General features: G+C 40.7%; 1 protein-coding gene across 1 annotated transcript in view; it reads left to right on the top strand.

The window, feature by feature from the left end:
- The window catches only part of FBN2 (fibrillin 2), a 123,031-nt gene that overhangs the window by 22,771 nt on the left and 84,861 nt on the right, over nt 1–15,399 (top strand). The window contains exons 6-11 of the mRNA XM_054517971.1: nt 101–298; nt 5,031–5,156; nt 10,064–10,189; nt 12,749–12,901; nt 13,691–13,927; nt 14,771–14,908. Coding sequence (XP_054373946.1) covers nt 101–298; nt 5,031–5,156; nt 10,064–10,189; nt 12,749–12,901; nt 13,691–13,927; nt 14,771–14,908 — 978 coding nt within the window. The remainder of the gene's footprint in view (nt 1–100; nt 299–5,030; nt 5,157–10,063; nt 10,190–12,748; nt 12,902–13,690; nt 13,928–14,770; nt 14,909–15,399) is intronic.

Raw genomic sequence — 15,399 nt, 5'->3', positions numbered from 1 at the left:
ATATTTCTTTTCTTGATTCAAAACCAATTCCTTCTACAGCCACAAGTACAGTGCCTCGTGTAATACAGCGAGCTTTCCTTTTTTTTTCCCCCCCCGCCAGATTACAGGACAGGCCCGTGTTTCACCCAGGTGAGCAAGCAGATGTGCCAGGGCCAGCTGACAGGCATTGTGTGCACCAAGTCCCTGTGCTGTGCCACCGTGGGACGGGCCTGGGGCCACCCCTGTGAGATGTGCCCTGCCCAGCCCCAGCCCTGCCGCCGTGGCTTCATCCCAAATATCCGCAGTGGGGCCTGCCAAGGTGAGCTCTGGCTGGAATTCTCCGCGTGACAACCCTCACCTCTGACAGTCACCCTGGAAACCTTGCAGTAAGGTCACTGTTTTCCTTGTGTTGCGTGTGGCCTGTGTTTTGGGATGGAACCCAGGTGTGCTTTGCTGCCTCCAGATTTTTGCTGCTGGACGTAGAGAACAAAGCTTAAGTGCCTGGAAAAATTGATTATTAATCAATACTAAGGAGAAATACTGGATGTTGTTTTTCCTTCTGTGTCAGAGCTGGGCCTCTGCCTGCGTGCAGCAGTTTGTGTTTTGCCATTCATCTTGAAGTGATTAATATGTTTTAGACACTCTTTTCATAGCAGTGTCAGGAGCAGAAACAGTGCACCACGGAAGGGGTGCATGTTGCAATCTCCAAGTCAAGCTCCATTGTATGATTTGGCCACATACAAAGGGTCCTTGAAGCTGCTCTGCCAGGCTGGCCCTGGCATAGCTTCTGGGGCTTCATTTCAATTATGTGAGAGATCAGTGGTGCTCTTTGGCACCCATGCCCACAATAATTGTGTTTTCCTTTTCTGGCAGTATATTCCCTGTGGCAAATAGTTTTGAGTTACCCGTTTGACCACGTTGCTAAATTCCCCTGGGGAGCATAGAAACAATGTGGTAGTCTACTTTGTGTGATGGGTAAACAAAGGAATTTTGAACAGCCGTAACTTTTGCTACATTTTTGACATATAATTGCTAAATAGGAAGCTTGGATTGTATTTATGTCGGCTGGGCTTAGCACACTGTGTTACAAGGTGATGGCAAGGCGTAGATGAGAAATGCTTGGCCTTTCTCTGGGGAAAAGGGAGAGACAGAATTTCTTCATTTCACAGAATCTTTGCCTTGCAGCAGTTGAGACATTTCCTTCTGAGCTCTGGGTACTGGTTACTCCTCCCTCTTCACAGACCTGAGCTCTGTGCTGTGAGCAGGTTGGTAGCGCCATGTCCGCTCTGTTATGAATTACCAGCCCACTTTGATGCAGGAAGGGGCTGGATGTGGCACTTTGTGCCTTTCCAAACTCCACATTTCAGTGCAGAGTCTGTTGAAATGAGATCACAGAATATCAGAATGGCTGGGGTTGGAAGGGGCCTCTGGACATCATCCAGTCCAACCCCCTGCCAGGGCAGAGTCAGCCAGAGCAGGTGACACAGCAGTGTGTCCACGTGGGGTTGAAATGCCTCCAGACCTCCCTGGGCAGCCTCTTCTGGTGCTCTGCCATCCTCAGTAGAAAGCTCAGAAGAAACCAAATGTTTTCTCTGAGGGTTTTAGAAGCAAACAGAGGGATCTGTCCTGTTTTTTTAGTGCTTTTCTTTCTGTTGAGGACATCAGATTTGCAGAGACTTTGATATAGGGAACACAAACCTCTTTGGTATTCAGTGAAACTACCTTTGTCATGTATCAGGGAGACCAGGCTCACTCAGTCCACACTTCAGATGTTTGGCATTTTTGAAGTGATTGCTTACATCAGTAGATAGCTGGGTTTGGGAGTTGGTATGAACAACTCAGAATCAGTGGAACTTGCAAGTTTTGCTGTTGGAAAATGAGTCACGATTTCAGTATGTGCTAGAGATCTGAATTTGACAGGATGTAACTCCCAAGTAGGAAGTTGCTCCTATTCTGCAAAGGATTTGCAGGATTCGATCTTAAATAGGTCTTCAGGACCTTTTGAGGCTTAATTATGTTTTCTGGGTAATGTTCTTCTATTAGTAGATTACTACTACATTGTAGTAGTACTGTTACTTCATTATTACCTCGAACAGGTTTAAAAAAAATTTAAGAGAAGCAAAACCAATCCAAAATTCAAATTGTTTGGTTGTGTTCCTTTTTTTTTTAATTTTATTTTTCCCCCCTGGAAGTTTCTATTCAGTCATGCCTTAAAAAGGGATTTAACTGTTCAGATATCCCTCATTCCAAGAATTCAGGCAGGAGGAACTTCAGTGTTGTGCTTGATTGAGCTTTATTGCCACTGCTGCCTGGCCTTGGGAGAAGCATAATGGCAGAAATCCTGTGCTGGATGTTCTCTCAGTTCCTGCCTGCATTCCTCAAAAGTCCCATTTCCCACTTGCACCCTTTCCCTGCAGACAGTTTATTTTTTGCTCACGGCTGAGTAGATTTTGAAAATAGGAAGGTTCTTCTTCCTGCCTCTGCTGCTGACATGGTTATGTGCATATATCAATGACAGGAGATGAAATCCAAGAGAATCTGTTCTGTAGTAGGATGTTAAAATGTTAAAGGCACTGAGGTGAGCTGGGCAAGAGAGAGAACAACAGGGGAAGGTTCAAAGTTGTAATCTGGTGCTTGGTATTAATGTGTCTGAGTGACTGAAAATATTGACAATGTTGTCTAGGGTCATGTCCTGCTGATATGAAAATAATTACTAAAACAGGGAAAAAATAGCATGGTATTATTTCTGTTGTGTGCAGTATTTCTGCTTTCTAGGATGCAGAGGAGGAACCAACAGTTTCCCACTGTATTCATGACCAATTCACTTTTTATTCCCACATGCCAGATCAATTACAAGGAAACTCCTCATACATATGGAAACTCCCCAGGTAGAACTAAAGAGAGAGTTTTTTTTTTTTAATTTGGATAAATTTTTTCACCGCTATAATAAAAAACTCTCCAAAATTTGTGTCTGACATCTCAGTGGATTTATTTTTCCTGAGCTTTTTTGGTTTATCAGAGTTTTTTTAGAAACAGCCCACAGACAGAAAGGGAAGGTGCATGTTTAAAGTTAGCTGTGCAAATCCCACAGGCATTTTGCAGAGAAGAGTCTGCAAGAAGCACAAAATCTTTTTTCCCTCACCAAATATTAGACTATGAACATATGGAAAAATTCTGCTTAATCTGTAACATATTGAACTTTTCTATGTAGAACTGTATCTGCAGAGTTATTAATCAAATTTGCTGTTTATGGTTAAAAGTTTCTTATGTTAATGTGGTTGAGGTTTAAAAGTGTGAATAAGTGGATAATTAATAATGCTGGAACTTCTGTGTGGTTTAGCCTAACTGTCAAAGATTCTCAAAAATAAAAACAACTTCATTTCAATTTGCTTGTATTTTGAGAAAAAAAAATCCTAAAACAGCATTTAGGAAGCAATTGATAAAATACACCCTTTTAATAAAATACTTTTTTTCTTCTTGACTTTTCTCAGTCCCAAAACACCAATAATGTATTAAAACAAACTTAGGTTTTCAGCAAAAAGTAATACTGACAAAAAAAACCCCATCAGTCTTCTAGCATTAAGTTAGGAAAACAGTTGAATCTGCTTGCTTTATTAACAATTAAATACGATGTAAGTGTGCTTAAATATGATGCATTGCATCATTGGGATTGGCTCTTCAGGCTTCAGCAAAGCTCAACATCTATTTTCCATCTTAAAAGACCTGAAAGAAATTAATGTAATTGATAGAGATTAAAATTTAGTTCACCTCAGGCCTCCAGTGATATTTTCCTGTTTCTGGGAGGTGTTTATTGCCTGCTGCTGCTGCCATTAATTCACTATTCCTTGACACCTTCAGCTTCTAAGAGTGTACATCACACAGACAATGGATTTTAACAACTGATCTGCTGACACAGGGAACTTAATTTCAGTGTTAATAAGTGACAAAAGGCACAGGCACACTGTGTGTGATAAATGCATTTTGAGGCCCCAGGGTCAGAAGACAAACACCACATGTTTTACTCAGTAGGGAGCTACAGGGTGGGCTGTGTATCAATAAATGCTGGAACCATCTTCTCTCTAGATGTTGCTAGGCCATGTCAGGGTTCACAGAATAATTGGGGTTGGAAGGAATCTCTGGAGAGGAACCAGTCCAGCCCCTCACTCCTTAAAATACTTATGGCATGAAATGTTTGATTTCCAAGTAAACAGGCAGCAGGCACTGGTTATTTAGAGGAAAAAAACCTCACAAGTTAAAAAAAAAATTAAAAAATTAAGAAATTCTATGCCTTTGATAAAGTCCTTAATCCATTTGCAGTCTTAGCTGTTGCATTTTGGACATGGTAGTATGCTGTCTAAATCAGCATGGACTCAGGAGCTGAATGCAAACTTCTCAGCAAATGTATTTAAACCTAAGTCCAATGGTTACCAAAAAAAACCCCCAAATCTGCAAAAAGTGCTTTCCTTCTTCCTGAGATATGAGAAATTATACTTGCTTAAATGAAAAGGCAGGTGACTGGGCAAGGCAAATACCATAGGTTTATCTATAGCACGAGCACCAGGAGGAATAAAAAACTGAAGAAGCACTATAATCCACAAACTCAGGTGGAATTTCAGTGCCTTATAAGGGCTTTGATCATCCACCTGAAAAAGAGTTCATATTCTTGCCAGATGTTATCGGGGGGCACCACACAGAAGATTCCTGAAACATTTGGATAGTAACTCCATGGTACAGGTACTAAGGAAGCCAACCAGGAAAAATCTCCTATTGGATAGTTTTGTGTAAAAAGGTACAGAAACATGGGGTGGTTTATGTGAAACCAAATTAGAGCTGGGAAGAAAAAAAGAAAACAAAAACACAAAACCAGCAACAACAATACAAAACCAAACAAAAAAAAAAGAAACAAAAAAACCCCAAAAAACAAAAAAAACCCAACAAAATTTGAAGTGGAAGTAGAACTTTCTGAAATGCAACAGGAAGCTACTGAAAGTAACTTATGTATATCTTTTGTCAGGTAATCAGATCTGGGTTTGTTTTTTTTGCGTTTGCAGATGTTGATGAGTGCCAGGCTATCCCTGGAGTCTGCCAAGGAGGAAACTGCATTAATTCAGTAGGTTCATATGAGTGCAAGTGTCCTGTGGGCCACAAACAGAATGAGGCAACTCAAAAATGTGATGGTAAGTGATTCTGTAGGAGAACATACCTAAAAAGGGGTTTTGCAGAGCATTAGAGCACTTTGGTAATGAACATTATTAAGCAGTTGAATAGTTGTGGTGTCTGATCTGGGCATAGCATCACTGAACTGTGCTTTTTTATTTATTTGCAGCATCCCATCTTTTCTACTTGGCTGTTCCTGTTTTGCATTAGATATTTTTTTCTGTCTGACTTTTGTGGGTAAAGACAGCGTTTATTTCCTTTGAAAATTTAGGCACTTGATAAAAACTCTTGTGTGTGAGTACCAAATAACTGCTGCTGAGTTTCTAGGATTTTCTTTGTTTTCTAAAAGATATATTCTAGATTAGGTAGATATTTTTAGTGTCGGGACTACAGAGTGAAGGCAAATATGGCAGTTTTGATGAGTCTGGTAAGTGAAAAATACCAAGGAAATGCCCTTCTCTTTTAGATTAAAAAATAAGCAGACCACCTTTAATAAGTATAGTTTAATAAACATAGACCATATTTACTCAGAAAATGTGTTGATGTAATTAAGAGCAGCAATTCCATATAATTTAAAACAATGTGAAAGAAAATTGTTGGGTTTTTGTGAGTTTGCTGAAGACTTCGTTGATTTCAGTGACTTTTTCATGCCTCTGAAAGGAATCAGAACTCTCAGACTTCATCATAACCAGCGGGTGATTCCACATTTAAGTTGTGATGATAAGAGGATTTTGTTCTTAAAGGCTTTGACTTGTTTGCTGGCAGTTTAATTGTGGTACCAAATTACATTTTGCTCAGTGTTCAGTTACAAACAAATATATTGTTTGTTGCCAATTTTGGACAGATCCTCAGAGGTTTTTTGAGTTGCCTACAGTACAGCACTCACAGAAAAAATAGTATAGTCAGTTTAAAAATCATGTCTTTTCAGTGAAAATGTTCCTTCTGGTGTTGTTGCAAGTAATACCCAAGTAAATTTTTTTTTAAAATCCAAAGGTATTTCTTTCTGGTCCCGCCCTTCACATTCTTCTGTTTTTCTATGGTTTGTTTTTTTTTTTTTTGTGTTGACTAGTTTTAATTTTTACTCAGCGCCTGGAAGGGGAGGGGGCAGGCAGGTATGTAGGTGCTCGTGGTTGAAAAGGAACAGCAAAAGTCAGAAGGTCTCTGAAAACTTTAAAAATTGTATTAGGAAATTACACATTTGGCATGGAAATTGGAATGTTTGTCCCCGGCCTCCAGGTATCAGAGATGGGGTTTGGATTTTGAAGTAAAGGGTGGGGTGAAGAGGGAGGAAGGAAGGGAGAGAGAAAGAGAAAAAGAAGGCAAAAAGGAAAGAAAGAGGGAAAAAAAGTTCTTTGCATTGGCTTTCTACACAAATTAGTACAAGAGGTCCTTTATTGGTCTAGTCCTTGATTTTTACCCACAGAATCTGAACCTGTTTGTGGCTGTTTCTCAGAGGCAGCTCTTGTCTATCTATCCATGCCTATAACCCATTCTTTTTTGTTAGAAGTGCACTTGTTTTTTTGATTCTCTTAACTGTGGTCCTTTTGATGCCAAAGGATGTATTCAGAGACATGTTTCCTTTCTTCTGAAAACAGTACTTTGAGCATTCTTTGGATTCTGTTTTAACAATCTAAATGTTTAAAAATGCTATTTTCCTTGATAGTTTCCACTTGAAAAGGTGAATGTATTTTTAACATAGATCATCTTAAAAAGCTGTGGCGCTTATGGGACTGTGCATAATCATCTGCTGTCTGATTTTGCTGTTACTTCATGATTTGCTAATAATCAACAGCTCTTCATTTCCTGTTGGCAGCCTGCTGCAGAACAGGTCATGTGTTCTGGCTTTTCTGTCTTTTGAGCCCTGCCACTTGTGTCCGTGGCAAAAGTTAAGTACTTGTCATCCCTCGTCACAGCTTCCCTAGTCAGGTAATTCCCCACAGGGAATTAGGCAAATAACCTCCTTCTCCTCCGTTTGTACCATCTTTTTTGGGGAAGAAAGACATTGTGAAGCTTCACAGCCAAGGAGGTAATGCCAAAGTTTTAGCAGGATAACACCACGCTTACATTACTCTAATGATGGAGCAGGGAATGAAAGATAAGCCATGGTTCCGTTCTGGCTTTTTTACTTGTATGCTTAATTAAATATTTGTAACCTCTCAGGGTTAAATTTATAGGAAAATACCATAGCCAGTCCTTCAAACAAGTGCACTTTCAGTTGGTAGAGCTGGTAATTTGAATGAAGTAGCATTATTTATATATATCTAGGAATCTGTGGGCGTGGGTTGGGCCATTGGGAATGATGTAAGGAACTGATGTCATGTGAGTTAGCAGAACCTGTGTACAGAGAAATCATTTAGTAGAAACTGCATTATTTTAATGAGTTTTTTTGTCACAAACATGGTTTAGAAGTGATGTGGTAAGGAGTATTCTGCTCACTCCTTTCCCTCCTTTAGATGTGGAAAAGCAGATCAGATGTTACTGGCTGCAAGAGACAAAATCCAAGTTGGAGTCAGTAACAGCCAAGGCTCCAGTGTTCACAGGCTGGAGCCTTGCCATGATTATTTAGACCTTCTTTACTGTAACAGCAGTTCTCCTACCTAAGAAGGAGAGATTTGAGGTCCCCTGTATACCCTCTGCCCCTGAGCATCCTGAGGTATTTTGTGTTTTAGGGTTTTTTTTTTTTCTCCTGTTGCTTTTCCTGGAAACAACAGCACTTGTTAGAGAAAGTAGGAATGTCCATGTTGTGCTTTTGTACCCATAATAGTTGAAAAAAATTGGGAAAGACCATTATAGGGATTGTACCAAATTCCAGATATCCAGTCCACCAATGTGATGTCTTAGCTACACAAAAGAAAACCCTAAACCCTCCACTTTTTTGTTTTGTTTTGCCTTAAAATTTTGGTCTACAATATACTGAGTTTTCACTGTCTTTTTAGGAATTAAATGCTGTTCATTTTTAGGATGTTGTTATCTCCCAGAGTTAATGGAACTTCGATCTTTGGGTTATTTGGAAATGAATTAAATGTAGAGAAACTTTCAGTTATGATTGCTGCTTTACAAAAGGTGTGGAGTATTACTTATTGTGTTTTCCAGGGTTCCAATAAATGTGTTCTATTTACTATTCTCAAATAGCAGATACATCATACTCATTAAATAGATGTAGTTAGTTATGGCACCCTTTACAATTTAAGGTGTTCTAAGGAGGTAGGATGCCTCTGCTGCTTTTTCAAAAAGATAGGTTACTATCTACTGTTGATATCAAAAGGTTAAGACTTAATGAAACAGATTAAGGCCTTAAAAAAAAAAAAAAAGTGCCACCAAAACTGAAAGAATCCCTTAAAATAAATAGTTCTATTTTGGATTTTCCTGCTTCAATGCATAATTGCACTAGACTGTATGCTATTCAGACTTGGTCCTACCAGGTATTACTACTTTCTAATATTATTTTCTAGACTAAAACTGCTTTTAGGTAGCCCTTTCCTAGAGTTTGGCAGTTGAGAGCCCCATTTCTGGTACTTGTAATTCAGTTATTTATGAAACCCTGCTTTCCCTGGCAGTAAAAGTCAAAATTTCTGAACTGCAGGCAGCTAGGCTGGGTCTTTTAGGCTGAAACTCACTTGGTACTAAATCTGCAACACCTTTGTCATACATTTAAATTCTTTCTCACATTGAGACTGGATGTCCCATCCTGCGTGCAGCACTGGAACCATTCATGCCTCCAGTCTTCCTCTCCCTTAATACAGCATTTCCTGTTGCTTATATTTGGAGCATTTTCCCTGAGACCATTAACTTATGTACTTTGGAGGGGAGAAGGGAAGAAAACGAATAAAATATTCAGTCAGCCTCACTAAAAGTAGCCCTCCCTGAGATGAAGTCTCAGAATTTCCTGTCAGAGGAAATAGTGATATTTTGAAATAATTACACGTGCAAGAACCAGGGAAGGGGAAGGAGAGACAGATTTGGCTCAAAAACCAGTGAAACAAAAAGCCAATTACTCATTACTGCTCCAGTAAAATAAACTATTCCTCCACCAGGGTTCTCCATGTTAATTGGTTTTTCTGTCCACATGGAGAAGACTGTGGAGTCTTCCTGCCACTCTGATCACTGCCTGGGTTTCAGGAAGGTGCTTTTTTACCTTCCCACCTCCCTGTCATTCTTGGACAAGACCCCTGGACAGTGCTAAACTGCCTTGGATGCAGCCAGTTGGGAAGGATGATCTGCATCCTGCAGCTTTGCAGAGGTGGTGAAAAACTTCCTTCATCTGCCTTTAACTTGCCAGCTACAAATGGGCTTTGCACTGCTGGACTACTGGTTCGGAATTTGGCAGCCCCTGGTTAGACACAGCAGCTCATTTATCAGCGTGGTGACGTCTCACTTTATACACATTTACACACAAAATTGCCTTGGTGTTTCAGTGGGACCTCTGCTTTCAGTCAGCAGGAAACATTTGAGTGCTTCAAAAGGTTCGTTTGCATTTGCAAGGGCTTGGCCAAAATTCTTTCTTAGAGCTGGAATGTTAGGGGGCCGGAGAGCAGCCAGATCTCACGGGCCATATTTGTGTGGTCACAGGAAGCCCAGAGATATCCTTGGCTGGCTGCTGTGCCATCCTCCTCCCTTCATCCTGAAAGCGGGATGCGTATTCTGGCATTCCTGTCCGTACTGTTCTCTGCTTCTCAGAGGTGGCACTGAGTCATTCGGGAGGAGGGAATCTCAGCCTGCTCTCGTGCACTCTGTGCCTGGAAGGGTTAAACACCCTGTGCATGTACAAGGAAAACCTCCAACAGGTGGCAACCAAAACTGTTCTCAGTAAGGAAGCACCAGCAATATTTTATTCAGAGATGAATAACAGCTTCATTTCAGAAAAGCTCTCTTTGCCTCCTTTTGATGCAGTGTGCTAATTATCCCATGTCCTATCCTTTTTGGGCAGATATTGATGAATGCAGCGTCATCCCAGGGATTTGTGAGGGTGGTGTTTGCTCCAACACTGTGGGGAGTTATTTCTGCGTCTGCCCACGGGGTTTTGTCACATCTGTGGATGGATCCTGCACTCCTGGTAGGTGCTCCATCCATCTGGCGCTTCCCCCTGCCCCAGGGCCTCACTCTGTTGTCCAGGCGAACATAGGAATTGTCAATTTTGTTTGTTTCTCAAATCTGCATCTGATGAGCCCAAAAGTTTAGCTCACCTTGGTTTTAAAGGAGCAAGCATTTATCCCTACTTGGCGCTTCAAATCCCATATCACACAGGTTAATTTAATCTTTAGTGGTCAACATAGGGCATAAAAGTAAACTCAAAAGACATTAAGTTACGTATGCTGATGTGCCACTAATTTGTCAGAAATAGATAATGAAGCAAATCAAATGTTGGATTTAATTAGATTACACCTTTTACAGGACAGTTTCTTTAATAGCTATCCCTACATTAAAAAAAAAACAAAACATTTTGTTTATTTCTACGTGTTGATTTCTTATATATAGGTGCATGTGTCAAGTATGTGATTTAACCATTTTGACCAATTAACTATAAATACTGCATACCACATGTAAAAAACCTTAACAATTGCTAACAGTAATGTATTTTCTAGATCTCACGTGGTTCTTCTTACTTCAGATATCCCAAAGCTGTTTGTTCTCATACTGGGGAAGGGGTAGGAATTCTGAAGGGGTTTCTGACTTGCAGATAAATGATGTAAGCAAGTAGCAGCACATGACCTGCAAGTGATTTAAAATTAATATTTTTTTAAACAGTGTAGCCACCTTCTGTTATTCAGGTTCATCTGAGGAGTGCCAACTTCAAATACATTGTGGCTAGCCTCAGGAATACTTAAAACCTATGATTTCCAATACGATCAAAATTTCTGTGGATTTTGGAGTGGTTTACAATTTGATTTTTAAAGTCAGCTCCCCAAACCTGAGTCCTGCAGAAAAATCACAAGCCCTAATCTGACAATAAAAGATCATCTGCCCTTGAAGGAGAGTAGTTTTCACATGGCATTACTAAATATTCTGTTGTACTTTCAGTCAACTGAGCAGAGCAGGCTAATAGCATTTTTCCAGTTAGATACATCTAAGCTAAGGGGGAAAAAAAATCATTAAATTTATTGATGTTGCTATTGCTACATGCAGGATCTCAGGTTTTGCCATAGTAGGGTTTTTATATATATAAATATATATAGTTTTTTGTTTGTATTGCCTTGTGTTTTTCACATTATCCATATTTTCTTGTTGGACTGAGCAGGCTTTAGGATTGCATGGTGGATTAATGCAAAGCTGATGCCACTGCACATGTGTGATCCTGCAGTAAATCCAGTGTGGAGTACATGGGTCAGATCGGGTGCAGTTTGGATGTTGTTGAGGGTTTTTGTTTGGTTGTTTGGTTTTGCTTTTGTTATTTTTAACACAACTTGTAAACCATTTTCATCCTTACCTCAGCTGAACAAGGGAATGTAGCTTTGAGAGCTCACGTTGATGCCTTTTTCTCTGGCCCTAAAAACACGAGTCACACATGATTAGGGTGATAAAAAGGGTACCTTTTATATGAGGGTTCTCAAGTACACAAATTCATCGGGTAGAAAAGGCCAAAGATGCACCCACTGTGTAATCCATGTACAATTTTTATAGATTCTGCAAATTATCATATCTGACAAGAGCCCCCCCCCCCCCCCCCCCCCCCCCAAATCAGGAACCTGCCTGGTGAAGTAATTCCCCCAGTTCTATCTAGTACCTTCTGGATTCTCTCCCCTTAGGATGAGATCCAAGGGGAGATCCATGTTTACAAAAGTCTGTCTCGGAAAGCTGGTTTCAGCCTTGGTTTCTAAGGAGGACCAAGACAGCACAGGGATCCTGGAATTTTTTTGTCTTTCTGCCAAGGAAAAGGTTGAAACTAGGCTACGAAATGAGGCTACAAAGCTACAAGTATATGTTTAAAGGATACAGAGAATGTGGAAACCCAGGGCACTACAGGGAATATTTCTCTGTCTGCTCTGGGGTGCCCTGACCCCCAGGGCAGCACTGACTCTGACCCTCATTCATGGAGAAAGTTTCCCAGACTTCAAGATAGACTGGAACCCACAAAAGTGTCAAATAGATTATAGAGAGCAGTGCAGATGTGTCACTTGGTGAGAAATTTAGGGTTTGGGATTTTTAGTGTGTTGTGGATGGCAGCAAGATGGAGGGCACAGGGTGTCATCCTGGGTTTCTTCTTCATGCTTCTTCTTCCTTCTTCTCCATGGGTTTGGGTGGCATTTTGTAATTGGGCAGAAAAGTCTGCATTGCAGCTCTTTGGGATCAGTTACTGGGTTAAAAGGGAAAATAATCTAGGTGTCAGTTCTTAACTGGACAGTTTAGTCTTAAAAGACCTTGTAACAAGAGATTGTTGGCCATTTTTGCCTTCTAAAGAAAAGCTGCTGAACTTTCAGTGATGAGACTGTTTTATGATAAGAAATAATCAACACTTGAGTCCGAACACAAATTACTGTCTCAAGTGCCTTCAATCCAGACCCAGAGAAACCAACGACGGGTACCCCCACAAGAGAACGCGTAAAAGGAAGAAGGGTAAAGCCAAAACGGCATCGATGTCACCATTTTTGGTTTTTGTCTTTACCTTGGCTGCCAGATCAGCGAGCAGGCAGCTGTTTCTCCAGCTCTGCGAGCGGCCGCTGTGCCCAGGAGCTGCAGGGGAGGTTCACCAGAAGGCAGTGCTGCTGTGAGTCTGGCCACTGCTGGGCCAGTGCCTCCGGCCCAGAGGTGTGTCCTGCCAGAGGATCTGGTGAGTGCCCTCTTGGTTTGGCTTTTATTTTGGCTATTATTTTGGCTATTATTTTCTCCTTGCTGTTCATTCTGCTTTGGGTGGAGGTCACCGGGGTGCTTTAAACTGCTTTAAAATGTAGGCTAAACAGAAAAAAAATAAGGTCATGGATTGCATTATTGTTAATTTGCTTGGTTTTAATACTGATACTGCCATCTGTTAACCATTTTTCTTTTTGGTCCGTGGTTGTTTGGCACTTGGGTTTTTTAATGTCCTTTTGTTGGCTTTGGAAATAGTTTTTGGGAAATGGGAAAGATTTTGTGGTCAGGCCTGAAGAGGAAACGACTCTTAGGGTCCATAGTTAATTTTGATTTAAAGGAACAGTTCCTTTCCTGTTCCATTACATTTTGGGTTACTTTGAACAACAATGCACCAGTTTTTAAGTTGTTCTTTCGGTTCTGCTCAGAGAGGAATAGCGCGCATCCCTAACGAAAGGTATTTTCTTTATCAATGAGAAGGTATTTTCTTCTCCTCTGGGAAACCAGGGAGTTACAGCGCTGCTGTCAAGACATCAAGAAGACAGCGTCAACAAACACTTGAACAAATATTCCTAAATTACAGCATTCCTTTTCATTATTTCCTTGAGCAACACCTGCCACTCGGAGTGGCAGGGGGAGGGATGCGACATCACGGAGAGGAGGAGTTGCCGTCCTGGTTTTTGTAGCACACAGGGAGAGCCGTGCCTTCCCTTTGAGCTGGCTGTGAGAGGCTGACCCCGTGTGTGCTGCTGTGTCCCCCGCTGTGTGACAGATGAGCACCGCAGGCTGTGCGTGGACGGTGCCCCTGCCCGAGGCGGCTCCCGGCGCGGCGGCGGAGCGGGAGGGAACGGCTTCCACCCCGGGGCCAACGGGAATGGATTCGGACCGAGAGGAGCTGGCTTCATCCCCATCCCAGGAAGCAACGGATTCTCCCCGGCTGTGGGCGGAGCAGGGGTGGGAGCAGGTGGCCACAGCCCCACTGGAAGTGGCCCGATCATTACAGGGCTGAGTAAGTGCTTGTGTTCTGACTTGCTCCGCTCTTTTTTGGGGTTTTTTTTTTTTTTTATGCTATTCCTTCTGTTTTTCCTTTATTTTTACTGCTCAGTCTGGATATGGTATGGTGTTCTTAACACTTAAAAGTGATTTTGCCATTCAAGCATGTTTTAAACACCTCAGCTGCTACATCAGGAAGGTCAGGAGCCCTTCCTGATGTAGGAAGAGGTTTTTGCATGACTTCAGTTACCGAGTCCCTGAGCCTGTGTTGTCCCTGTTGAGGTGTCTTTGTCAGCACTAATAAAACTCCAGATTTCTAGGTATTTTCCAAAAACTACCAAGGTTAAAAATAAACGTCTTCTGTATTTTCTCTTCCAACTGTAAAACCTACTTACTCTGCAGAAACACTGCCTTGGCTGAAAGCCCCAGGTGAATAATTTTCTGGCAGAAGTCTCATGGATGTAAGCATTGCTCATGACATGTGTAAACACACCCCTGGCATCAGAACCATAGAGATCATAAAATGTAAGAAGTATTATTAAGACAGGTACACCAAAAATTGCCATGACTTCCACACAAATTGTGGTTTATCCCCGAGTTCACTGACAGGCTCATCAGGCTATAGACAGAAATGGTAAATCATATTTAAGAATGTTTGTCTAATGCATTTTTTTTTATTTCCAAGAGCTGTTTGTTGTTGTTAGTTTCCTGTCAGGTCAACAGATAGTGCTCTGAAAAAGGTTTTATTAATGTGTTTGTGCACCTCACAACATCCTTTTTAAAGCCAAGTATAATATTCATATTTACTTCCGTATAAAAATCTGATGATTTGTCTCTCATTCTGATTTTTTTATATTAGCAATACTCAATCAGACAATAGACAACTGCAAGCACCATCCCAACCTTTGTTTGAATGGACGTTGTATACCAACCCCCTCTAGTTACAGATGTGAATGCAACATGGGATATAAGCAGGATGAAAATGGCGATTGTATTGGTGAGTGCAGATTTCAAAATCCATTATTCTAATATTCTTCAGCTTAAAATCTTTTTTACAAAAAGAAATCATATTAATTTTAATGATGCTGCTCTTCAGAGAGAGTGAAAAGACCATGGTATTTCAGTTTTCTATGAGAGTTATCTGTTTTCTTACCAATAAAAAAAAACTTGAGTTGCAAATATTGCTGTTGAGTATTTCTACTCCTGTATTTAAAGGCTATTGAACATTTTTTGCCACATTCAATAAAGTAAGTTGTGCTTCATTTTCTCTTCTGTTAGGCTGACAAAGCTCGACTTTCGGGATGTAGTATTGTTATGATCAAGATGATGAAGGGTAGAATTTATGTTTTGCCTCCTCATAAGGATTAATGGCAATTTGAAAGATATAAAATAATTTTAAAATTGCGTTAATTCACTTCTGGTTAAATTTGCATTTTGGATGAAAATACAGAATGCTAACTTTATATAACAAGAACTGAATTTGGCATC

The sequence above is a fragment of the Molothrus ater genome, chromosome Z, assembly GCF_012460135.2.
Source record: "Molothrus ater isolate BHLD 08-10-18 breed brown headed cowbird chromosome Z, BPBGC_Mater_1.1, whole genome shotgun sequence".
NCBI classification, from domain to species: Eukaryota; Metazoa; Chordata; class Aves; order Passeriformes; family Icteridae; genus Molothrus; species Molothrus ater.
This window is presented reverse-complemented; position numbering and strand designations above follow the sequence as displayed.